Source organism: Aquarana catesbeiana, linkage group LG10, assembly GCF_042186555.1.
Source record: "Aquarana catesbeiana isolate 2022-GZ linkage group LG10, ASM4218655v1, whole genome shotgun sequence".
Classification (NCBI taxonomy): Eukaryota; Metazoa; Chordata; class Amphibia; order Anura; family Ranidae; genus Aquarana; species Aquarana catesbeiana.
Window position 1 is genome coordinate 118,392,725 of NC_133333.1, and position 26,642 is coordinate 118,419,366.

The 26,642-nt window shown below is 44.6% G+C and overlaps 1 protein-coding gene and 1 long non-coding RNA gene across 3 annotated transcripts in view; one reads left to right on the forward strand and one right to left on the reverse strand.

The window, feature by feature from the left end:
- Window positions 1–8,574, reverse strand: part of CBL (Cbl proto-oncogene) — a 133,885-nt gene extending 125,311 nt beyond the window's left edge. The window contains exon 1 of one of the 2 annotated variants that reach the window (XM_073602543.1): window positions 8,263–8,574. In XM_073602543.1, coding sequence (XP_073458644.1) covers window positions 8,263–8,403 — 141 coding nt within the window. In that variant the 5' untranslated portion in view covers window positions 8,404–8,574. The remainder of the gene's footprint in view (window positions 1–8,262) is intronic. The other variant, XM_073602544.1, reaches the window with a different exon arrangement.
- On the forward strand, window positions 8,456–23,524 carry LOC141110861 (uncharacterized). Its single transcript, XR_012236345.1, has 3 exons — window positions 8,456–9,162; window positions 22,163–22,334; window positions 22,677–23,524. It is a non-coding gene; the product is annotated as an uncharacterized lncRNA (long non-coding RNA).
- Window positions 23,525–26,642: the final 3,118 nt, after the last annotated feature.

A 26,642-nucleotide genomic window follows, 5' to 3' on the forward strand; every position in this document is an offset into this window, starting at 1 on the left:
GGTGACAACCTTCAAGCGTGCCACTTGCAAAGAGTCTCAACCTAAAACAAGGCACTAAAAACTTTGTCCTGGGTGTGCAATTCATAGGTTGTGACCCCAAATAAAAGTTAAAATTTTTTTGGGTTGGAAGTCTCTCACACCCACTATAACTCAGCATGGTACTGTAGTAGTGCAGGGCATTGATGCATGTCCACACCCCTGGACTCAAGGCACTTTTGAGGAATCCAAGGTAAACAAAATAATGGGGAGAGTAAAGCTCATTTAAGTCCAAAAACAAACAAAAAAAAAAAAAAAAAAATGTTCATATACTGCAGCTTATCAGTCTTTGACGAGGTTGCTACAGTACCTGAACGCGAGAATGTGTTTCCAGCGCAATGTTCTCCGCGACAGGGTACTGTACATCTCGCGCTGGCTCGCTCATCGGGAAAGGAAAACTGTGGTGTGGATCTTAAGGGGAACCCCCTATGCCGAAAAAACGGCGTAGGGCCCCCCCCCCCCTAAATCCATACCAGACCCATATCCAAGCACGCAGACCGGCCGGTCAGGAAAGGGGGGGGACAAGCGAGCGCCCCCTCCCCCCCCGGACCATACCAGGCCGCATGCCCTCAACATGGGGGGTGGGTGCTTTGGGGCAGAGGGGCGCCCTGCAGCCCCCCTCCCCAAAACACCTTGTCCTCATGTTGATGAGGACAAGGGCATCTTCACGACAACCCTGGCCGTTGGTTGTCGGGGTCTGCGGGCGGAGGGCTTATTGGAACCTGTGAGCCCCCTCTAATAGGGTGGGAGGCCGGGATCTGGGGGCCCCCTTATGTGAATGAGTATGGGGTACATCGTACCTCTACCCATTCACCTGGGGGAAAAAAAAGTGTCAATAAAAAAAAAAAAAAAACACACTAAATAGGCTAACACTCAAGTAACACGCTAACACTGCTTGTTAGCGTGTTACCTGAGTTAAGTTCACCACAATGGACCACCCTGGTTTGAATGGGCTTTATAAATAGGCCTTGTGAGGGTGAAATGTGTATGACAACAGTCATTCAATGCTACTTGACTGGTTGGTATGCGGATTCAAATATTTTTAAACTTCCAAAAATCACTGGAGTAGAAGAAGCATGCAGAAAACAGGAAAGTCAGAAGTCATTTTGTTTCAGGTCAGTGACTCAACAATACGGTCAGCACACCAGTGAGGAAGTCATTTTTAGTGGGAGGTTTTTTTTTTTTTTTTTTTTAAGCAAATGAATGTGTTTAAATCAGGAGGAAAAGAATTGCATGCGATTTGAACAGGAATGCGGTGCGATTCCTGTCCAAATTGCATGCAGAGTCCCCCATCACTCCTGTGTGATCTCAGTATAAAAGAGCACCACAAGCGGCTGTGGCTTTAGATTTAAAAGGAAAGATGTATAATGTACTTTTAACATGCGAGTTGTGATAAAATTTTTTAATAAACTGTTTGCCCATTGCTGCACTACTTAGGTGGTGCTACCCTGTCTTTACATTGGAATCACACAGGATCAGTGGAGGGAAACCACATGCGCTTCTTTGCAGTGCGATTTGAGCCTATTCATTTTGTATGTGCTCAAATCACACCACAAAGCTATCGGTACCCGTACCAGTTGGTTAAAAAAAAAAAACAAACAAAAAAAAACACAACAACACACACATTTCCAAGGCCCCAACACAGAGCAGCGATCCATCTCCTGCAATCCAAAATGTTCCCTACACATTAACAAACTACTCTGCTACACATGTAGAATAGCCTATTCCTTGCCAACGTTATCTACATGTGATAAAAACAATGGGCACTTAACAGGGGAGGTTGTCTTTACTGAGGCAGGTACACCCCCCATGTCTCCAAAGTCAGTGGTTGTTTTTTTTTTCTTCTAAATGCCAGCTCCCTATGTACCAATGTACTTATTTTGTAAAAATAAAACAGCTTTCCATTTATTCTACACACACTTACCTCACTGCATTCATAGCCAATGAGATCAGCAGGTCAACTCCTTCCTGTGTCATGACCTATAGTCTGATCAGGAAGTAAGGCAGAAGTAACTGAGCAGTGTTTTTAAACAGCTATGAAAAGAGTGAGGTAAGCGTGTGTTGAATGAAAGGAAAGCGGTTTTATTTTTGCAAAAGAAGTACATTAATGCTATATTGGTACATACGGGGGCTGGAATCTAGAAAGGTAAAAAAAAGCGGTGAACAAAGATGAACTTGGCCCTTAAAGCAAACAATACTTTACACCAGACAACCTTGCCTATATAATATGGCATCAGTCTCCATAGACAAGCCCAATCCCTCCATCACACAGCAACACTTCTGTGCATCCCCCAATAGCTGGCAATACAGCATTATGTGTTCCAGAATTATATACTTTAATACTTAGAGCAACTCCACAACCTATAAAATGCACATCTTTTTAAGGGGGTCAGCTAAGAAAAACATGAGCTACTGCCACAAACTGTTGGAAGATTACATCTCAGAGCCCTAACACTTCAACAGAACACCTCACATTTTGTGAACCTAAGAAAGGGAAAAGAAACCCTGAAGAATATGAGCAGGAGCTCAAAATGATCTGTTTTTTTTCCAGATCCCTGGGTTGGATGCTTCACTTACATGTGTTGTCTCTGAGAACTGGGAAAAGTGTAGTGCTATTTCACTCCATTTTTATGTAGCATCCTTTTCAACTTATTGTGTTATATCAGGGTGCCCCCTCATCTTTTTTATTTATATATAGTAATGGTTAATTTCATTAACCATAACAGAGACCAGGGGTGCAAATATCTATAAACTATAGTAAATGATCTATAAATGACAGTAACTCGGCACTGGTTTCTCCTAAAACCAATACAATCCACCCCTAATTATACCAACAACACAGTCAATAGTGTGTGGTGTTTCTTTGCGCCTAAAGAAATCACAACAGTAACAGAAGTGGTGGAATGATGAACAGGCCTGCATATGGGAGTTTTAACACACATTGCTTGCACTACACAGATATAATAATGACAGGCATACTGCACGGAATCTTATGGGAACCAGCAACACGATCCACTCCTTATTACAACACAAGCAGTCTATATATTTCTGTGGTTCCCACAAAACTACATCTTACATAAAATACAAACAGTTCATTTTTCTCACCTTAACCAGGATGCTTTCAGACGAGGACTCAAAGTAGTACTCCATCCCACGTGTAGCTGCGTCAATTCTTTCATTCACCAACAGGACAGCGAGGATCATCAAGCTCCTGGTACTTCTTCATAAGGGAAGGGAAGATGGTCTGTAGAAGCTTTCCTGATGTCAATTCTTTCATTCATCAACAGGACAGCGAGGATCATCAAGCTCCTGGTGCTGCTCCATAGGGGAAGAGGAGATGGTCTGAAGAAGTTTCCTGGTGTCAATTCTTTCTTCCCGCTCTCGCAGAGTCTCCTGCTTGCAGTCTCCTTTAGATGCTGAAAAGCCCCCAGCAAAAACAAGTGGGGAGCACCTTTTTGGACACATACTAGAACAGTGGTTCTCAACTCTGTTCCTTGGGACCCACTAACAGGCCAGATTTTAAGTATTACCTTGGGTAGATGCAGACTAGAATACTGCAATCACTGAGCAGCAAATGAGATCTGTGATGCATTTCAGTTATCTTGCACACCTGGCCTGTTAGTGGGTCCTGAGGACAGGAGTTGAGAACCACTGTACTAGAGCTAAACCCTAAACTTTACCACACGAAGCACATTTTACATGTGATAGAATTCAACCCTATGGAACATGTCAGAATGGCAGGTATACTGCATTAAACTGAGAAAAAAAATAGAACAATTCCATTGGCAGTGCTGCACATCTTTGCTTGTCCTTCAAGTGTAATTTTATGATGCATTAAAAGCTTACAAGTTACATTGACACCCCCCCCCCCCCTCCAATGAATAAAAAAAACAAACAACCAACCACACAACTTTATACAGACACCATTCTGATGGGGCAAAACTCAAACTTCCTGGTAGTGTTGAAGCTTGCCTCATGCATTTTCCTTTTGGGCAATGATGCAGCACATCATAGAAATGGGCCAATAGTGGGAAGCAGGTAAATTTCAATACTAACAAAGTTTCAATGCCTTACCAAATTACAATGGCTTACGATTCAGGTAAAGCAAGTGGACTGAAGGCATAATTGCTGCAATAACTTTAAATAGGGGGGCCCTATTCACATTTATGCATTTTTACCACCAACGTGTTCCATTGAAAACAAAATACGTTAACCTGCATCATCAGGATCAAAATCAGCAGGTGTTCAAATACTTTTTTCCCTCAATGTACATTAGCGAGATGGTCAGTGGGAAGAATTACCCAAAGAAACAAACAAAGGCGCCTCTAAGTGCAGAAGATTAACGATTTTAATGCCCCAAACTGGGTTAAAAACACTTACAGAATAGAAGTGGTAATCAGGAAGAATTACCCACTTACAGATAGCTAAAAAGAGCAATGGTGTCAGTGGGAACTTATCTGAGAGGAAGACATTGCTCAATGAATTCCTAGCAACCTCTGGAGGAACCCTGGTAGAGATATCCAGTTGTAAACAGTCAGCCCATATCAGCGGTATTGGCTGAAAGCAGCATGATCCTGATATTGCACCTCTAATCACGGGTGCAATGCTTTGCAGGCTCATGAGGAAATGAAAAATGCTATTTTTTTCCCCTGCAAAAACATGTACATATATTATTTTTTCCTTAGTCTTTAGGTACAACTATGAACATGCGATTACCTTCCAGAGCTTGTTGTAACTTCAGTCTGCATTGCCCAGAGTACAGCTTTCCCTTATGGCAGGGCTCAACAAATCCCAGGCGCGAGGTCACCATGGCGACTGGAAATTGTGCCCTGGCACCTGGGCTTTTGTCAGCCATCCACATCCGCCTCCCATTTGCCGACCATGCTATATCCGAAAGACAGCTACAGCGCGGTCATTCAGTTCTGGGAGGGCGTCTATCGATGCCCTCCAAGAACCCCAGGGCACGCTCGGTGATCAAGGTGAAGGGCCAATCACAGCTGATCACATATAAACAAATGTCGGTTATTGGCATTTCCTTTCCTCAGCGCTGTCACAGCGAAAGGAAAGCTGATAATTGGCTATCCTGTGACAGGGGACATTCACACTGATAATCAGGGCAGCATATCAGTGCCACCCCATCAGTGCACAACAGGTAAATACCACCAAAAGAAAGCTCTATTTGAGTGAAAAAATAATAAAAATTGCATATGGGTACAGTGCTGCTGCATGACCGCTCAATTTTCTTTCAAAGTGTGACAGCGCTGAAAGCTGAAAATTGGCCTGGGCAGGAAGGGGGTGAAAATGTCCTAGTAGGCAAAAACTGGCCCCTAACTTTTTCAGCTCCTAGATTCAAAGCAAATTTGACAAGCAGTTCCTTATGGGGAGATGTACCCAGAGGACACAGACGTGGCTGTGGATCTCACCACCCTATCTATTCCTGGCATGCGTAATTGTGGTTTGTTGCTATTTTTTTTGACAGGACACTTCCAGCGTCAATAACACTATATGAAATGGGTGCTACAAGCCGATGTGGAAGTCAGAAACCTGTGAGGCAAGAAATGCATTTGAGGACTTCCTCAAAACATTCAAAATTACCGGAAGCAGCAGCTGAACTATTCTTCATCGAACTGACTTTCGGGGGCCAAGATTAGTCCAGCCCTGCTAAAGTATTTCCATTTTCAAGAAGCAAAAAATGAGCATAGCAAAAACAAAATCAGTCAAAACAAGCAAATGTAGTACACGGCAGAAATGACACAAGGGAGTTTATTTACTAAATCTTGGGTGCAAAATCTGGTTGGTACAGCTGTGCATGGTAGCCTATCAGCTTCTAACTTCAGCTTGTTCATTTAAGCCCCATACACACTATCAGATTTTCTGCTGATATTTGTCTTCAGATTTACCAAAACCATGTAGTGCAAGGGCCTGCCTGATTGCATACAAATGAAACTCCTAAGGTTTGACCTCATATTATATGGTTTTGGTAAATCTGAAGGAAAAAAAATCAGCAGAAAATCTGATAGTGTGTATGAGGCTTTAGACTGGGTTCACAGCATGGGGTCCGGTGCATCCCTGTTCACCGATTCAGGTCCAAAATTTTGCCTGAATTCACACCTGAATCTGAACCAAAGACACACAGTACCCTTTTTAAGGCTACTTTCACACTGCAGCGGCCGGCCATTAGCGATAAAGCGCCGCTGATTTTTGCTGTGCTTTTCAGCTGCTATTGGAGCGCTTGCCATTCAGTGCAATGGACGGGGCCTTTTGGTAGCACCATTTACGGCGCTCCCAAACCACCCCAAAGATGCTGCTTGCATGGCTTTTCGTAATGTCCCACAAGCTCACCGCCCCAGTGTGAAAAGACACAATGCAATGAATGGGAGGGTGTTTTCAAAGCCTATTTCTAGCGCTAAAAGACCTGAAAACCTCCTCAGTGTGAAAATAGCCTAAATGCAGACCGCGACCGCCCCAGAGCTGTGTGAACCGGCACCATTAAGAGCCGGTCACACATCTGTCATGTGAATTGGATGCAGGGAAAACTGCATCCAATTTACATGTGTGTGAACCTGGCCTTAAGCTTTGACAAAAAATACAAAATACTAAAAGCAAATTGGTTTCTATGCAGAGCTGCACCAGATTTTGTACATCAACCCTAGTGTGCCCAGCAAAGTCTGACTACTGTAGGACACTGACACCTCTGTAACCTCTATTTAGACAGCGCTGTCTCATTGACACCCCCAATCTGTACAACGCTCCCCTCCCCGGGACAGCACCTCCTCTGCGTGCCTCCTATCAGTACAGTGCCACCTCTGTGCCCCCACATCTGTACAGTGCCACCTCTGTGCCCCCACATCTGTACAGTGCCACCTCTGTGCCCCCACATCTGTACAGTGCCACCTCTGTGCCCCCACATCTGTACAGTGCCACCTCTGTGCCCCCACATCTGTACAGTGCCACCTCTGTGCCCCCACATCTGTACAGTGCCACCTCTGTGCCCCCACATCTGTAGTGTCCCCCAAACCCACTATCAGTACAATGAGAGCTCTATGCCCCCCTATCAGTACAGTACTCCAAGTACAGTACCACCTCTGTGCCCCATATCTATGCAATGTCCCCCATTGCAGTGCCACCTCTGCCCCCCCCCCCATATCTGTACAGTGTCCCCCATCAATACAGTACCGCCTCTGTACCCACATATCAGTAGTGCCACCCCATCAATACAGTACCACCCCTGTACCCAATATGTGTACAGCAGTCCTCAGTACAGTGTCATCTCTGTGCCCCAAACCCACTATCAGTACAATGAGAGCTCTATGCCCCCTTATCAGTACAGTGCCCCCCCCCCCTCATCAGTACAGTGCCCCCCCCCCCTCATCAGTACAGTGCCCCCCCCCCTATCAGTACAGTGCCCCCCCCCCTATCAGTACAGTGCCCCCCCCCCTATCAGTACAGTGCCCCCCCCCCTATCAGTACAGTGCCCCCCCCCCTATCAGTACAGTGCCCCCCCCCCTATCAGTACAGTGCCCCCCCCCTATCAGTACAGTGCCCCCCCCCCTATCAGTACAGTGCCCCCCCCCCTATCAGTACAGTGCCCCCCCCCTATCAGTACAGTGCCCCCCCCTATCAGTACAGTGCCCCCCCCTATCAGTACAGTGCCCCCCCCCCTATCAGTACAGTGCCCCCCCCTATCAGTACAGTGCCCCCCCCTATCAGTACAGTGCCCCCCCTATCAGTACAGTGCCCCCCCCTATCAGTACAGTGCCCCCCCCTATCAGTACAGTGCCCCCCCCCCCTATCAGTACAGTGCCCCCCCTATCAGTACAGTGCCCCCCCCCCTATCAGTACAGTGCCCCCCCTATCAGTACAGTGCCCCCCCCTATCAGTACAGTGCCCCCCCCTATCAGTACAGTGCCCCCCCCTATCAGTACAGTGCCCCCTCTGTGCCCCCTATCAGTACAGTGCCCCCCTATCAGTACAGTGCCCCCTCTGTGCCCCCTATCAGTACAGTGCCCCCCCCCCTATCAGTACAGTGCCCCCCCCCCCTATCAGTACAGTGCCCCCCCCCCTATCAGTACAGTGCCCCCCCCCCTATCAGTACAGTGCCCCCTCTGTCCCCCCTATCAGTACAGTGTCCAGTATTAGAGGAGGAGATGAGCCCAGCTCGGTCCCGGGTGATGGGTAACCTCAGGCCGCCTCTCATACAGCGGTGAGCGGAGGAGGAGAACCCACCTTGTCCATCAGCTTCCAGCATTTCTCCACCGTCTTCCGGTCCACAGCTCCGGGCTGAGCGGTCGGGTGGTGATGGTGTGGCTGGAAAGCGTCTTTCACCAGGCCGATAAGTCCTCCGCCTTTCCGTAGGTTGGTCGCCATGGTGGCGCAGAACTCACTCGGAAGAGGAAGTCACCGGAGAGCGCCACCGCCAGCCCCTGACACGGCCCTCCCAGTGAACGCCGGGTAGGGAGGGGAGAAGTATCCCAAGGCCGAGCACCGCACCGCCGCCGTCACTTCCGCCTTCTCAGCGCCGGGAGCGCGCACAGCCCGCAGACAGGGTGAATAGGAAGAGGAGCCCCGCCCAGGGCGGCGCTGCGGAGAGGAGGCAGGGGAGCGCGCATGCGCAGAAAGAGGGCGATGGAAGCCTGCGGAGCGCTGGTGATTTCACTGTGAAGCTTTGCACTGCAGACCTAAGGAGAGAGTGGTCATCATCTTTGTGTACTGAGGGGATGTAGGGGGATCCTGACAGGGTTCTCATTCCACAACCTCTTAATCAGAGCAAGTTCCAGGGGCGTCGGGAGGGGGTGGCTAGGGGGGGGCTGAAGCCCCAAATGTGGCCCTGAGTCTCAGGCATGCAGCTCTCCATTGTTAGCCGCGAGCAATCTGATCCTGAGCGCGGCCGAGTGCCATAGCAGGTCCAGCCTTCTGGAGCCTTTATTGCCTGTGATGGACGACCCACTGGTCCAATGCCGGGACCGTGTGACGTCCATCATAGGCGCTGCAGGCTCCCGAAGGTGGGAATTACAAAGCAGGCGCTGCCCCACATACCCACTCAGCGCTTGGGCGGGCCGCTCTCTTCTCTTCCTCCTCTGAGGACTGCCTGGCTGCTGTGACACTGAACACCATGGCTGAGCTGAGGTAGGTCAGACACTCAGTGTATGTAAATGTCAGTGTATGTGGGTCAGGCAGATCAGTGTAGGTAGGTCACTACTGTCAGTGTATGTAGGTCAGGTAGGTTAGTGTATGTAGGTCAGGTAGGTCACGGCCCAGCCCAAAAAAAAAGCCTGCGTCATGTACACCACACTCCCCATCCCGTTTCCGGCCTTGGACTTCGGGCTGAAGCCCCTGGTCCTTTTGCCACCTAGCAACGCCCCTGAGAGCAACTCTATCTGAATCCAAAGTCCCACCCTTTTGCCCTCTTTTTTTGTACCATATTGATAGGGATGGAAGCACGTGGTCTGGCTTCAGTTAAAGTCCCATATTCTCATTTTCCTTCTAATATTTGAACCAGGGATTGAAACACGTAGTTAGCTCTAAGTTGATATACCTCTTTATCTCATCTATCCTGCAACTAGTTGGTCCCATGCTAGTCCTTTCCTACGTAAATGTTCATTTTTTTATTAACCAATTCAATACAGGCCATTTTCACCCTCTTCTTGCCCAGGCCAGTTTTCAGCTTTCAACTCTGTAACTCCGATGGCACTGATTGCCGCGCGCATCTTCGCCCAGGTGACGACGCCTCCGTCCCCCCCACCCTGTGCACGCGCACGTGGCATTGGTGGGTTGTCCGTGTCAGCGCCTACATATACGGCCTCCCTGGGTGGGCTAGGCTTCCATGATCTCACATCCTGGACTCCCTGCATCACCACAGACTCAGTCCCTCCTTTGCTCCTATTACCAGGTACTCTGGTTCCTAACAGTCACACTCCCCTTCTCTCCTCACAGTCCTTTCTTGGACACTTAGTTGGTTTTTGGTTGTTTTGGTTTTACCTTTACTTCATCCCCCTCCTCTCTCACCGGCTGATCACTGGTTTTGGTTTCACCCTTGTACTTTCATTCTGTCCCACTAGATAGGGTCCATTTCTAACCACCTTCACCATTCTTTTACAGCAACCCATTTGATTGGTTCACACACCATCCCACATTGCATCATGGACATGTCTAGACCCACAGTTACCTGGGATGCTGGGCATTGTTGGGCGATTATTGTAGATCGACCACATGCCTGCTCCTGACGAGTGGTTATACACCACGAAACGCGTAGAGTCAATATATGCAGTGTATTGTACCGATCATGTGGTCAATTGATTTTTTTACAATCATGTTTATCCATATCAACTTTACTGGGAATTGGAAGGCCATGGGCCATGCAAGCATTAACTTGAAATTATGTTGTAGATATGTCTAATTTGGTGGATTCTAGTGATTTATTTATGTGTGTGTCTATCAGTGTTTTGTACCAATAAATACTTTTTTACATGTCCACCCAATACTCAGTTGCTGCACGTGTTTCATTCAAAGTCCCACCCTTTTGCCCTCCTTTTTTGTTTGAATCTGAATCCAGACTGCAGGGAGATGGGGAGGTGAACAGTGCATTGGTGGGAGCTGAAAGTGGCTCTAAAGGCAGGAGTATTTTTACCTTTATGCATTTTGGTAAAAAACCTGGGTACAACTCCTTATACTTACCTGAGCCTCATCTTGATCCAGCGATCCATCGTTCATGAGAGCAGCATTTCTATTGCTACTCATTGGCTCCTGCTGCTGTCAATCACAGCCAGTGATTGGGTGGGGCCAAGCTGCACTTTGTGTCTGTGTGTCCATTCACAGGAGCACAGATCCGGAACCAGCCTGCTGCAGTGCCCCCATAACAAGAGCTCTACCATTGGAGGCACTAGGAAAAGGGGAGGGCCCAGGACAGCTGGCGGGGGACCCAAAAAAAAGAGGATCGGGGCTGCACTGTGAAAACCTTTTGCACAGAGCGGGTAAGTATAACATTTTTGTTTTTTTAAATACAACCTTTAGAATCACTTGAAGCCATAGGACAGATTGCCTGGTCTTTGTATTGGGACTGATCATAGCCCAACCAGGCTGCTGTAAATGATCCCTAAAGCTTTGCCTTTTTTTTACATTTTGCATAGATTAGGGGGAGGGATAGAACCACTGTCTCCTTTTTTTTGTTTGCTGTGTCCTATTAGAGAGAATTCCCCCCACTTCCTGTCTTGTAGACTCAGCAGGAAGTGATATACAATCCTCCAATTTGAGGGAAATCCCCTCATGGATAGTACAGGGTTGTGATGTTCTATGCCATTTCTCTGCATGCCAGCTATATGTCTTTGGGCATGATGGTGACCTTCTTGAGGTGTATAGCACAGAGGTTGGCGTCCTCAAAGAGTTCTATGAGATAATCCTGCATAGCTCTGGAAGCACAAGTTGATTGTGAAGTCCTGGGTGATTTCCCGAATGATGTGCTGGAAGGGCAGCTTTCTAATAAACAGCTTGATGGATTTCTGGTAGCGGCGTATCTCTCGGAGAGGCACAGTGCAAGGCCTGTAGCAGTGAGGCTTCTTGACATGGCAAGCGCGCTCTTGTGGGCGTCTTTGGTGGCCAGCTGCTTGTGGGGAAATTTCCTGCCAACTTATATGTGGGCTGTTGGTTCAAGCCATCTCTACCTCTTATTGACAGTTGTCACAGAACAGTTCTCCCCATTAGAAGCTTTCCTCTTTTTTCCTGTTTTGGTCAGGGCTGCTGTTAGAAATCATGGGACCCGTACAGCGTACCCACCTTTTTTTAATATACCTTTGATGAAATATCAGGTGTCCAAACAGACCCCTGAGTTCTCACATTTGAGACAGAGAAAGGGACTCCCTTTCTCTGCAGCCTCAGCTGCACTGGACAGTGACTGAATGGGAAGTGCTCTGAGGTTCCCTGTGCATTAACAAGCCGAAGTATAGTAAACACAATTTACTATGCATCAGTGATGAATGAGCACAGTGAGTGATCGTTGCCAATCATTCACTGTCTTCATTCAGGAAAGGAAAAGGCTGGTAAACAAGAAAGATATAATCCCCCCCCCTCCATTCTCTATCCTGAAACATCTCCTGTGTTCCCCTTTAGCACCTGCTGGTGGGAGTGTAGGGAAGCCAGCAGCACTGCTGGGGAGGAGGGGGGCCTGAACAGCAGGGGAGTGGGGGGGCGCAGATACCAATCCCCCTGCAGTGCAGCTGGTGGGAGAAAAAGGAGAAGGCGGCAGAGCTGCAGGGGGGGCCACATGAGTTGGCAATAAGGCAGGGCAGTGCAGCCATCGCTCCTGCTCGGGAGGTCCTGGGCCCCCATTTTGAACTAAGAAAAATAGAAAATAAAAAAACAAAAAGATTATAACACACCCTAAAGAGTTGAACTACACAGTTTTATTAAGCTATAAAATCAGAATACAAAAAGGCAATATATATAAATCCCCTATAATAGATCAAAGGAGGAAGTCCCACAAAGTGGGAACCCAACAACCTGTCTATAGCCTCCCAAATTATGACCTGTAAACAGATGGTCCATGCAATGTATATCTGTATGACTGAAGTGGAAATCTGCAGTCCATGGAACCCTCCCACCCCCGATATAGAGCACTCCCCTTCTACACCTATATGAATCCCCAGCTACCTAAAAGTGAGGGCCGAACCGTGAAGTTCCCAAGGAGACAGAGTGATTCTGCAAACGCAGAAATATTCACGCTGTTTCCTAAAGTGAAGTGACACAGTAGCCAATCACAAGAAGTACAAAAAATACCCAGTTAGTCAGTCCGTCAGTCAAAAATGTCATGGAAAAAATGAACAAAAAAGGGGAAACTATAATAGTCCAAACAAAAGGCATGTGGGGGGAAGGAGAGCGCTGTACTCCTTATGATAATAGGTAGCCTTGAGTATGGATAATTCCCATTGATCTCATCCTCTGGTCCAAATAGAAAATTATTATGAGATACTGAGCATAATTGGTGAATCGCTGAATGCTGTAAAATATACAGTATAGTCACAATGGTAGTAATATACCCTTGAATATATTATCATGTAACCATATGCCGAGGTGCCTACTACATGCAGGTGTATCCTCCAGACTGTTATAGCAGTAAACACTATGTGAAGATGCAATTCCGGTTACTTTCTGATAAATATATGTCCTCTAGACATTTTTAGTAAGCAGGGGTATAGAAAGCACAACAACGATTACTCACTAATAGTTGATCGCTCAGAAGTCTCTCTGATGCACCGCGGGATTCAGTCTGTCAATCAATGGATGTGCTGTGAATATCCAGTTGACACTATGTGTAATATATATATATATATATATATATATATATATATATATATATATATATATATATCCAAACGGTATCCCAAGAAGGAAAGAAAGCAATGTCTCAATGTATCTCACATGGGTTGGTAACAGATCAGAGGATGATTATCGACCATGTCCATGATGTCTGTAGGTAGTGTTGATTATCCGTGGCCGTTCCATCTGAGAGTCATTAGATATGTTCACTTCCAAGATTATATTGTCAGGTAGCAGTTCAGTGCCCTAACACCCACAAACGAGTGTTAGCTGGGGTGGGTGAATGGTGGGGGTGCTCTCCCAATATAACAAGCTTACATGTTTCGTTCCCTATATCATGGAACTTCATCAGAGCTTCAAGTTCCATGATATAGGGAACGAAACATGTAAGCCTGTTATGTAATATATGCCGAGGTGCATGTAGTAGGCACCTCGGCATATGGTTACATGATAATATATTCAAGGGTATATTACTACCATTGTGACTATATATTTTACAGCATTCAGCGATTCACCAATTATCTTCAGTATCTCATAATAATTTTCTATTTGGACCAGAGGATGAGATCAATGGGAATTATCCATACTCAAGGCTACCTATTATCATAAGGAGTGCAGCGTTCTCCTTCCCCCCACATGCCTTTTGTTTGGACTATTATAGTTTCCCCTTTTTTGTTCATTTTTTCCATGACATTTTTGACTGACGGACTGACTAACTGGGTATTTTTTGTACTTCTTGTGATTGGCTACTGTGTCACTTCACTTTAGGAAACAGCGTGAATATTTCTGCGTTTGCAGAATCACGCTGTCTCCTTGAGAACTTCACGGTTCAGCCCTCACTTTTAGGTAGCTGGGGATTCATTTAGGTGTAGAAGGGGAGTGCTCTATATCGGGGGTGGGAGGGTTCCATGGACTGAAGATTTCCATTTCAGTCATACAGATATACATTGCATGGACCATCTGTTTACAGGTCATAATTTGGGAGGCTATAGACAGGTTGTTGGGTTCCCACTTTGTGGGACTTCCTCCTTTGATCTATTATAGGGGATTTAGGGATTTATAAATATTGCCTTTTTGTATTCTGATTTTATAGCTTAAAAAACTGTAGTTCAACTCTTTAGGGTGTGTTATAGTCTTTTTGTTTTTTTATTTTCTATTTTTCTTGTCTCAGTATTTTGATTACACCCCCTGTCATATACCCGGTGAGTGCTACCTTGTATTTAATCTAGGCAGGATTCCCATCTTTTTCTTTTTTGGCCCCCATTTTGAACTGATGGGGCCTGGGCCTGGTACAGGAGGGCTGGCTGTACTGCCTTATCAGTGGCCCTGGTTCTGGTGGCAGCTCACATTTTCGTACATACCCTCATTCTCCTTCCTGGTGAAAATGGTGTTCAGGATGATTTGAGAGAGTGAGTCTCCCTAATGGGGGCACAGACAGCAATAAAAGCCTTCAAGATCAAGGGAATGTTCTACACTGTCTTCATAGTTGTGTCTTAAAATCACTGCGCCACAGTAAACAATTAACCTACAAAAAAAAGTCGTGGAGGACTATTGCCAAGTGGTGGAGGGGAACCTGAGTGAGGAAGAGGTGGAGGTAGTGCTAGACGCAGTAACGGAAGTAGAAATAGAGGAAGTGCTAAAAAGCATGAAGAAGAATAAGACTCCTGGGGGAGATGGTATTCCTGTGGAATTTTATCTTCAATTTTGGAATAAGATAAAAGATCAACTGTGTGAGGTAATTAAGTACTGCGTGGCAAATAAGAATCTGTCAGAATCAATGAAAGAGGGGATTATTACTTTTCTGTACAAGAAAGGTTATGCCCGAGAAGTGAAGAATTGGAGACCTATAACGTTACTAAACAGCGATTACAAGATCTTGGCTAAGCTATTGGCGAATAGAATTAGGAGTGTTATTCATAAAGTTATAGGGGACTGGCAGGTGTGTGCAGTCCCTGGAAGGAGGATAGCAGATAACCTGATCCTGTTAAGGGATTTGGTGCATTGTGCGCAGATGAATAATGTACTGTTTGCAGTTGCCGGATTCGACCTGGAAAAAGCATATGATCCGGTATCCCATACTTACCTGTTGGCAGTCTCAAAGAAGATGGGTTTTCCTGAAGAGTTCGTGAGTGTGGTGCAATGCCTATAGGCAATGCCCTATATAGAGATATAAGTAGTAGAGTGTTAGTAAATGGAAATCTGACGGAAGCTGTGAAGGTAAAATTTGGGGTAAGGCTAGGGTGTCCTTTGTCCCCTATAATTTTCATTTGCGTGATGGAGCCCTTAAGGGTTAATTGAGATAAGAGTAATTTGTGTGTGCTAAGTGGAACATGCGATGTGTCGCAAGGAAGAGTGAAGAAGGTGGAGAAGATTACTGTGCTGGGGATTCAGTTTGAACGAAATCTTGCAAGTCAAGCGAATACTGAGAAGGGAGTGGAGAGACTTACGAAGAAGTTGGAACTATGGAAGATGAGGAGGCTGTCCTGGTAAAACGCTGGTGGTGAAGGCTGTGATCATGCCTTTGTTGCTGTATTTTGGTGTAATCTTCCCACTGAGCAAGAGATGGACCCAGAGAGTGACCTGATTGTTGTTCAGCTTTTTCTGGGGGTCGAAAATGGAGAAGATAGCCAGAGAAGTGGTAATGAAGACCGAGCAGTTGGGTGGATATAACATCCCGAATGTGGAGCGGTTCCTGGAGGTACAAAGATGGATGGTTCATTATAAAGTATTCTGGGGAGGAGGGAAAGTGGCAAGTCTAATGAGGTACTTGATTGGATGGCCTCTCTTGAAGTGGGGGTGGTGTAAGAAGGACTTTCAGAAGACCGATGACTTTAGTATCACCAATATACTATTTAAGGATAAAGCTATTTTATGAGAGGAATGGACTACAAGAATTGGGACCAGATGCTGTCAAGAAAGAAGGTTTGTGGAAGTGGTTGAGGAGGGGTGAGTTAGTCTCTAATGTGATGGGGTTGAGGACAAAACAGGCAGAGGAATGCTGGTGGAATTTAAGAACAAAAGGGATTACGAATAAACAAAAAGAGATTGGGTGGATGACATTGCACAATTTTTTACCAATTTTAGAATTCCTGAAGTCCAGGGATTTGGTGAGGAGAGAGGAATGCCCCAGAGTAGGATGTGGTGTTAGGGAGAGTATCCGACACATCTTTTGGGAATGTGATTTTGTAAAGGAGGTTTGGAGGAGGATGGAAGGGTTTGTCTGGAGGGTGGTGGGAATTGACAATACAACCTTTGAATCTGGTGTGTTTGGTTTGGGAGGTTGTGTAAGGGTGGAGAGGCGCAAAATGTATGTGTTCTCTGCTATTTTAAAAGAAGTGATGTGAGAGGCAAGGAGTGCATTATATAAAAATAAACTTGTGTTGATTGAGAAAGATTGTGTGGATTAGTGTTTGGCAAAACTTTATATGGTGTTGGAGGTGGAGAGGAAGAATATGGGGAAAGAAGAAGCTGATGTGATGTGGAATTTTAAAGGGTGGAGGAAAGGGGGTTTTACGTAAATTTTAAATGTATTAAATGCTTTAAATGTTTTTTCCCTTTGATACGTTAATGCCACAAATGATGTACGGAACACGGCTCAGTGTATCGTTCGAGTGCCAAGTTAAAGCTGACTTAAGGTGATTCAGTCTGAGTGGTAAAAAAACAAAAAAACAATTAACCTACAAATATTTAAAATAAGATATCCCCTCTGCTATACCAATATCTGTGATAAAAACCACAAAATGCCAATAATAAATATTTCAACGTTAAGTGCTAGCTATCAAATATGAAACTTAGAAATAATGCTCAAAGACAAATCAAATTTGCTATAAGTGCTACAAAATGTATATAAAGTGCAGCAGTCCATAAACTTCACTTGAAAGTACCAATAGTGACAAGTCTGTGAAGAAGTGATGCTCCATGCTCCACACTTCAATAGAGTGATCCCAATCCTATCACATTCCACACTGGCACTCACCAGATTCTAAAGCCTCGTACACACGATCGGATTTTCGGCCGGGAATTGTGTGATGACAGACTGTTGGCCTAAAATCCGACCGTTTGTACGCTCCATCAGACAACTGTTGTCGGCTTTTCCGCACACAAATGTTGGATGGCAGGCTTATAAATTTTCCGCGGAGAACAGTCTGTTGTCAGATTTTCCGATCGTGTGTACACAAGTCCGTCAGACAAAAGTCCAAAGTACAAACACGCATGCTCGGAAGCAAGGACGAGCCAGAAGCGGTCAGTCATGTAAACTAGCGTTCATAATGGAGAATTAACATTTGTGACACGCCAAATTATGAAATCTCGAAATGCAGCGCACATTCTCGTCTTCTTTAATGGGATAATAATGAAGCTGCTTTGCTGGTGATACTGATGGAGTTCTGCCAAACGTATTTAAAACAGCTTTTTTTTTCTATTGATATCAAGAATGATATTATATATATATATATATATATATATATATATATATATATATATATATATATATATATATATATATATATATATATATATATATATATATATATTTTGGTCAAGTTATCACAACACCATTATCCCGTAGTTTTAAGTTTTAGATCAAAGATACAGCTACAGTATCTCACAAAAGTGAGTACACCCCTCACATTTTTGAAAATATTTTATTATATCTTTTTATGTGACAACACAGCAGAAATAACACTTTGCTACAATGTAAAGTGGTGAGTGTACAGCTTGTATAACAGTGTAAAGTTGCTGTCCCCTCAGAATAACTCAACACACAGCCATTAATGTCTAAATCGCTGGCAACAAAGGTGAGTGCACCCCTAAGTGAAAATGTCCAAATTGAGCCCAAAGTGTCAAAATTGTGTGTGGCCACCATTATTTTCCAGCACTGCCTTAACCCTCTTGGGCATGGAGTTCACCAGAGCCTCACAGGTTGCCACTGGAGTCCTCTTCCACTCCTCCATGACAACATCACAGAGCTGGTGGATGTTAAAGACCTTGCGCTCTTCCACCTTCTGTTTGAGGATGCCGCACAGATGTTCAATAGGGTTTAGGTATGGAGACATGCTTGGCCAGTCCATCACCTTTACCCTCAGCTTCTTTAGCAAGGCAGTGGTCATCTTGGAGGTGTGTTTGGGGTCGTTATCCTGTTGGAATACTGCCCTGCGGCCCAGTCTACAAAGGGAGGGGATCATGCTCTGCTTCAGTATGTTACAGTACATGTTGGCATTCATGGTTCCCTCAATGAACTGTAGCTCCCCAGTGCCGGCAGCACTCATGCAGCCCCAGACCATGACACTCCCACCACCATGCTTGACTAGGCAAGACACACTTGTCTTTGTACTCCTCGCCTGGTTGCCGCCACACACACTTGACACCATCTGAACCAAAAAAGTTTATCTTGGTCTCATCAGACCACAGGACATTGTTCCAGTAATCCATGTCCTTAGTCTGCTTGTCTTCTGCAGGATTTCTTGTGCATCATCTTTAGAAGAGGCTTCCTTCTGGGATGACAGCCTTGCTGACCAATTTGATGCAGTGTGCGGCGTATGGTCTGAGCACTAACAAGCTGACCTCTCACCCCTTCAACCTCTGCAGCAATGCTGGCAACACTTATACGTCTATTTCCCAAAGACAACCTTTGGATATGATGCTGAGCATGTGCACTCAACTTCTTTGGCTGACCATGGCGAGGTCTGTTCTGAGTGGAACCTGTCCTGTTAAACCTCTGTATGGTCTTGGCCACCATGCTGCAGCTCAGTTTCAGGGTCTTGGCAATCTTCTTATAGCCTAGGCCATCCTTATGTAGAGCAACAATTATTTTTTTCAGATCCTCAGAGAGTTCTTTGCCATGAGGTGCCATGTTGAACATCCAGTGACCAGTATGAGAGAGTGAGAGCGATAACACCAAATTTAACACACCTGCTCCCCATTCACACCTGAGACCTTGTAACACTAATAAGTCACATGACACTGGGGAGGGAAAATGGCTAATTGGGCCCAATTTGGACATTTTCACTTAGGGGTGTACTCACTTTTGTTGAAAGCGCTTTAGACATTAATGGCTGTGTATTGAGTTATTTTGAGGGGACAGCAAATTTACACTGTTATACAAGCTGTACACTCACTACTTTACATTGTAGCAAAGTGTTATTTCTTCAGTGTTGTCACATGAAAAGATATAATAAAATATTTACAAAAATGTGAGGGGTGTACTCACTTTTGTGAGATACTGTAGCTGTATCTTTGAATGAAAAAACTACGGGATAACGGTGTTGTGGTAACTTGACCAATATATATATATATATATATATATATATATATATATATATATATATATATATACAAAAATTTTAGGGGTGTACTCACTTTTGTGAGATACTGTATGTTGGTGTTAATTTTACATTGTACTTTTTAAATGTAACTGCCTACTCCCAAACTGTCATTTGAAGTAAAACACATAGCCAAGTATTATTCTACACAATTGTTTTTTATTGTGCATTATTCAAAAACTTAAATAAAATAAATTAGACATGCTATCTGCCATACAAATCGAAATAACTTAACCAAAAAGTGCATTCTATGCATACAAAAAGAAATAAAGTATAACAAATAAAATCATAATTAAAAAAAAGGAAATTAGTAATTGAAGGGCTAAAAATCCCCAGCCCAGCGGCCTTGTTGGGGGTCTTGTGGCTGGAATTGCCACTGTCCGCCATGCTCCTGTCCTTGGGGGGGGTGGCCGTGGAGGGGGTGGAGGTGGGGCATCCAAATCTGAAATGTGGGTTTTTGGTGTAATTTGTCCCCCCCCCCCCCATTGAGGAGCTGCAGCATGAGTTCCTCACACATTTTCCTTTGATACACATCCATCTCCATAAATGTATTTGCCGCCAGACACCCAAATCCCTCAGCCTCATCTGGGTCTGTCCTGATGGCAGTAGTGGCCTGGCTGAGGAAGGCAGCTGTGGCCTCGTCCAGGTTCCTGCTCTTCCTGGCCCTTTTAGCAGGAGAGCGTAGGGGAGGGATCTGGGACTCCATGTGGCTGCTGGCCACGGGCTCCTCCTGACTGACATTTTCCTGTGGATGAAAATGGGACATAATTAGTTTTGGTTTTTGTTTTTGGTCATCAATCACACACGATTTTGATCTCCTGACTGTTGCAAATTGAATGTGGACAAATGGAAAAGACTATCATTCTGACCCCAGCATTTTTCATTCTTGTACAAATCATTTTTGGGCATTACTGTCTATTGATGGGGAAACCACTTTGTTAAGGCAGAAATATTTGAACAATAGCGTCTAGTTATCATCATTGTATTTTTGAATAAAAATATGTTCAGCAATGCTATACCTGGGTCAAGCTGGGCTCCTCCACATCTTCATCCTGTGTAGAAGGACCAGGGTGGACCTCGGGAGCTGTGGCCTCAGCCGATGTGAAAGGGAACGTTGACAGCGATGGTCTGGGTTCGTTCTGATAGGTCAAGAACCGCAGGTTGCGGTAATACCACAGCCTGGGGACATATATATCAGCTGATGCTCCCGATCTCTGTGATTCCTGGACCTTCTTGAGCTCTCTTTTAAAGGTACTCCTCAGATTGGAGATTTTGGTCTTGATATATACGCAATGCCTGCCCTGGTTTGACCAACTCGAGGAGTTTTTCCAACGCTGCCTTCCTCAAGATTTTATTCGAGTAGTCCCGACTTTTGAGCTGATAAAGGTCAATGAAGCGTGGCAAAAAAGCTGGCGATGTAAATTTATCAACCATGATAAATGATCAGATGCCTGCAAGACAGAACACAAGATAAAACATAATGTCTGGCATAACTCATAAACTGGTCCCAATATAGACCTCAATCTAAGCAGTATAGGGCACTAACCACCTTTACCCCAATTTCCATTTGTACCTTCGTTTTCTAGCTCCTTTCGTGTGATGGCGATCGTCCGTCCTCCACTCCAAGATCGTTCCTACGGCCGTTACATCGACCGTGCGTTACGGCTTTATATACACTGCACATGCATGAAACTCTGCTCTCTCCGCTGTCAGTGCATCATGACGCTGGAGCGCGACCATCTATGATGCTGTGGTGTGACCATCTCTTTTCTGCATGTGACACGGCGGAACATTCGGGAGGGACAACATGGCAGATTCTGCGAATTCTAGGAAGCCCCGTGGTGGTGGAGCTTATAGGAGGCACAAAGCCACCCCCGTGAGCAAGGATGAGACGGTGCGCATCTTTGAGAAGCACGACTATGACTGCAAGCTGTGCAACTACGAAAGGCCCAACAGCTGAAAGGATCTCATTTTGGAGAAGGTCATTGCCGTTTTGCAGGGAGAATTTTCGGTGCCATGAATGAAGGACCAAATCAGAAAGTGATGGTCTGATCTAAAGCCATGGGCTTAAGCCGGAACTTAAGGGGTAAAGAACACTTTCTGGTTGCTGCCTGGCTCATCAGTGCACATTAATGCAGTCTTGTCAGTGTAGACATGGGTAGAGGAGAGGCTTTTGGGGATCATAGTCACCCAGAGTCACGCCTGCTAGAATTATCATCATATATCCCCTATCCCATAGGAGACAAGAGGGGTGGGGGGCAACTGCAGGAGTTTATCAATGTTGGCACTTGTCCAGTGTTTGCCCTCTGTAAAATTACATCACTTTCCCTTGTCAGTGCATTTTTCACTGAAAAAAAACACAGTTCAGCATGGTGGAGTCCACTAGTCAGGAGCAAACATTGCCATCAGACCAAGTTCAAGGTTGGTCAACTAATGCAGCAAAATGGATGCTCGAAACAGAGGTGGCTTAATGAATGGTGTATTTTTTTTTTTTTTAGCGGAAAGTGAGTGTGGTCAGCTCAACCAGGATGTTGGTTTTGAGGCATGGGATCTGACACCTGAACTTAGCACAGACCTTGCACTTGTTAACGTAACATCCCCTGGCGCAAGTCAGAGAGCCAAAGAGACCAAGAAGTGGAAGAAACTATTCGTGAGCCTGTTGTTTCGGAAGTAAGTATTCTTTGAATCTGGCTTCAAATGTGTATACACGTAAAGTGTTTAGATGTCCAAACCAAACACCCACTCCACACATTAGCAAAGTATGTAGTGCCTTATCATTAGCATGGAGAAGGAATTTTGTAGACCCAGGCACCAGGGCCAAGATTACAGAGTAGTTGCAGTGTGTACATTCCTAGTAGTGAAGGTGTCTAAAGGGCAAGCAGGTTGCAAGCAACAATAGACTGGGTAGGTAAGTATTTCCAGAAATTGACTAGTAACTTGACCATAATTCACTATGTAGGGCCTAAGCTACTTGACCATTGTTCCCTTAATACTTTTTTCTCTTCTTACAAGGTCACGAACTTCCAAGATGCACAATTGGCCGAATGAGTGCAGATATGATGCAGTGTTTGAATGATCTTGAGCAAATAAAGAAGTCTGCCACTGCTTTACAGAGAAGAATCCATGATTATGTAGACATGCTTGACAAATTTTAAGTTCTTCTGGCCTGGGCTGAAGTTTCTTGTTCAACTTGTTGTGGCTCCTGTTTTCACTTTTCATATTTACATGTGTTAGGACTTTTAAGCCCTGGTTCACATTGATACTACGTTGAAATTGTGCAACTTCACTTGAAGTAGCACAATTTCTAAGTAGCAATGTCAGCGCGATTTCAGGTGCTACTTGATAGACATTTGTGTGGCTTCATGCACAGATGTCTATTGAAGTCGCACCTGAAATCGGCAAAAGTAGTGTAGGAACTAATTTTGCAAAATCAGTGTCGCACGGATTGGAACAGTGCCATTGCCTCCAATAGGCTGCGACTTGATCTCTCAAAACGCATGTCAAACTGCTCCAATGTGAACCTAGGCTTTAGTGTCTGAAGTCAGTGTTTCTCCACTCCACTTCTCTAGGTGCACCACCAGGTCCCGTTTTATGTATTTTTCGCAGTATAAAAACCACTGTGTGAATTACTAACCTAGAAAATGACAACATCAGATATGGGATAGTAATGTCTCACTTGGCCTTCGCTTTACCAAAGTCGAACTTTGTAAATTCCTGAGTTGGGGATGTTTATCTTATGTTTTCTAACATGCCTGTTTAGCCACAAAAAAGGCAAAATAATTGCAAACATACATGTTATACACTAAGATGTTGGTTTGTTTTAAAACCATAAACACACATGTGAATGTGCTTGGAGTAAAATGTTTTTTACTAAACAATGTATGGCTTATTATTTCAATGCTCAATACCAGTGTATTAGTTAATTTGTTGTAGTTACAGTGACAATGTGCTCTTAAATGTGGGCAACTCCGCAAATTTTTGGGCCTAACAAAATTTAAAGGAGTTCAAAAGGTATAATGTTTTTGAACTTCATGCATTAGATCCATTAAGAACAGAAACATTGTGTGTGTGTAGCAGACCCACAGCACACCATAATAGTTAGCTGAAGAAGAGATTGTCAACTTCATGTAGCAAATAAGGTACATTTGCGCTGTTGGAGAAAGTGGCCAAAATAAAGCCTGTGACGGGAGGGCCCGTGGAACTCAGAATCCCTTGGAAAGTAGGGGATGTCCTTGTTTCAGCTCCCCATATACCTCTTATGTCTAAGTCACCCTGTGCTATCCTGGCACAGGGTGAGTAAGAAAATATATCTTGGACTACTTAAAATGGGACAGTAATATTTGTCCACAATATCTCCCAGGATGTATGTAGAGACTATTATTGGTTTGGTTGATTCTGAACTCAACCTGTTAATTGACTGAGCTGATCACATTAGCCTCCAGGACTGGCTAGGAGACGAACTGTTGATGACTAGGCTGAGGAGGGGGGGAGATTGTTGTTTGTATTGTTAATTGTAATTAGCTCCTGCTATTGTGTTTATACTACTGTGTGAAGCTCGGTGCCCACAAGTCTGTCATCTGGTCTGGGTAAATTTTTTTAGTAAATTAGCTCATGTTAATTAGGTTAGCTTTGAGTCAGCCTGCTGTATAAATGTGTGTGAGATCTCAAAAAAAGAGTTAGTCCTGATGTACTCCAAGTCTGGTGTTGTCTAGTTCTTGGGAGTTCCAATAGCCAGATCCATTGGACTCCTGTTCCAGAACTTAGGAAGCGGTATACTGACGGAAGCACTTAAGCGGAGTGTGGGACGTTCCATAACAAAGCCCATTTGTGAACATATTAGACAGATAAGAAACACAGATAACAGTAGTTCAAATGAAATATGAGTTTATGATCTCAAAATTAGATTAGGCATAATCAGCTACAATTGGCTGCCAAGCCACTGCTCCTCTACCCACAAAATATTCCAGGTATTTTTTTCGGATATCTCTGGCATCTTGGGAGGGCAATCCAGCATGGACAGTTTCTAGAGCCGTCATCACGCCCACAGACGGATGAGCTGCAGCCTCTTCAGCTGGGCCTGACACTGCAGGGTCCACATCAGTTGGCACTGAGGCAAGGTAGCTGCTAGCATTCCTCCTTAAAAAATTACGGTGGATGCAGCAGCACAATACCACATGGTTTAACTTGTATAGTGCCAAGTTAATTGGTGTTAAAACAGCCTGAAGCGACTGGAGAGGATGCCAAAAGCATTTTCAACCACCCTTCTGGCATGAGAGAGCCTGTAATTGTAGATTCTCTGCTCTGGGGTGAGGTTCCTCATAGGAAACAGCTTCATGATATGTTCCCCCAGAGCAAAGGCTTCATCTGCAACAAAAACAAAATTGAGGCACTTAACATTCTCCTCAGCAGGTGGCAAGTTTAAGGTGCCATTCTGGAGTCGCTTGTAGAACTCTGTCTGCATAATGACTCCTCCATCAGAGTTGCGGCTGTTCTTCCCAACATCAAGAAACAAGAACTCATATGTGGCAGACACTTCAGCTAGCAGGACTATGATGCAAAAGCCCTTGTAGTTGAAATAATATGAGCCCGAGTTGGGTGGTGGGACAATCCGGACATGTTTTCCATCAATAGCACCACCACAGTTGGGAAAATCCCACTGATGCTGGAACTGGGCTGCAACGTCCTGCCATTGCTGTGGGTTGGAAGGAAACTGTGGAGTAAAAAAAGGAAAAAGAAATTAGTACTTCTGCACATAACATTCCAAGCAGATTTGACACAAACATTCTTGGCCAACATAAGTATAAAACTTAAAGGAGTATTTAGTGGCAAAAGTGTAAGGTTAACTTATCTGATTCCTCACCCCCTCTGGTGGCCCATTCTAAAAATGTTATGGTGGGGGGAGGTAATGGGTAGATATTTTGGACAGGTAGTCCTCTCCACTTCTATGAGAGCTGTTTGCATAAATAATGTGTGAGACTTTGGCCAGCCCCTCCTTACTTACACTATTGCAGCCCAGTGGACAGGTAAGAAGTGTCATAATCTAAAAATATGGATAAACACTGTCCAAATTGAAGCACATTTTGTCATTCATAAATTACCTATCAAAATAATAATAGGAGCCAAAAACTTTCTATGTTACAATTTGAAGGTAATCAAGCAGGTCCTTGCATTACATGCTTTGGTGAATTCATCAAGAAATATGACCACAAAAGAGGGATAGTGTATATGGGTTTTGCAAAGTCAGCAGATAGAGTATTTGTATCTGGTGACTTTGCATTGTGGGGGGGCTCCAAATGAGTTTGGGGCACCAAAAAATGGCTTATTGCACTCTGCATGAATTTGAGGACAACAATAACATTTGGACACATTTTAGGGGGTGTTTAGGGTAAGTCCAAAAATGTAGCTGACAATAAACATTGTTGAGTTAACTGGGCTAGATGGGTATGGGCCCAGGATAGCATGCTGCGGAGGTTAATGAAGGAAAATATGCATGTAGGCCAAACAGGAGCAGGAAAAGTTTACAGCATGCATTAGGACAAAGAGGACATTCATACCATATTACAATATTGCTAATTATGGAATCAAGAAATTAATACAATACATTAGCAACACTAAACACATAAATTGTGATGTAAATGGAAAAAACTTCCCTGAAAATATAGTCCTTCTGCAGCACTTGAAAAATGGCTGAACAGGTCTCTGGAATAATGAGTCCAAGAGCCTGGGGGGAGATCCCAGTGGTAAACTTGAGGTCCTGATGGAGACTTCTCCCTGTCACCAAGTACCAAGGTGGCTATGAGCCTTTACTCTAGAGTAATGACAAGTCTCATGCCTGTGCCCTGCTTCTTAACCATTTGACAACTGGGCACTTAAACCCCCCTCCTGACCAGACCAATTTTCAGCTTTCAGTGCTCTCACATTTTGAATGACAATTACTCAGTCTTGTAATACTGTACCCAAATGAATTTTTTGTCCTTT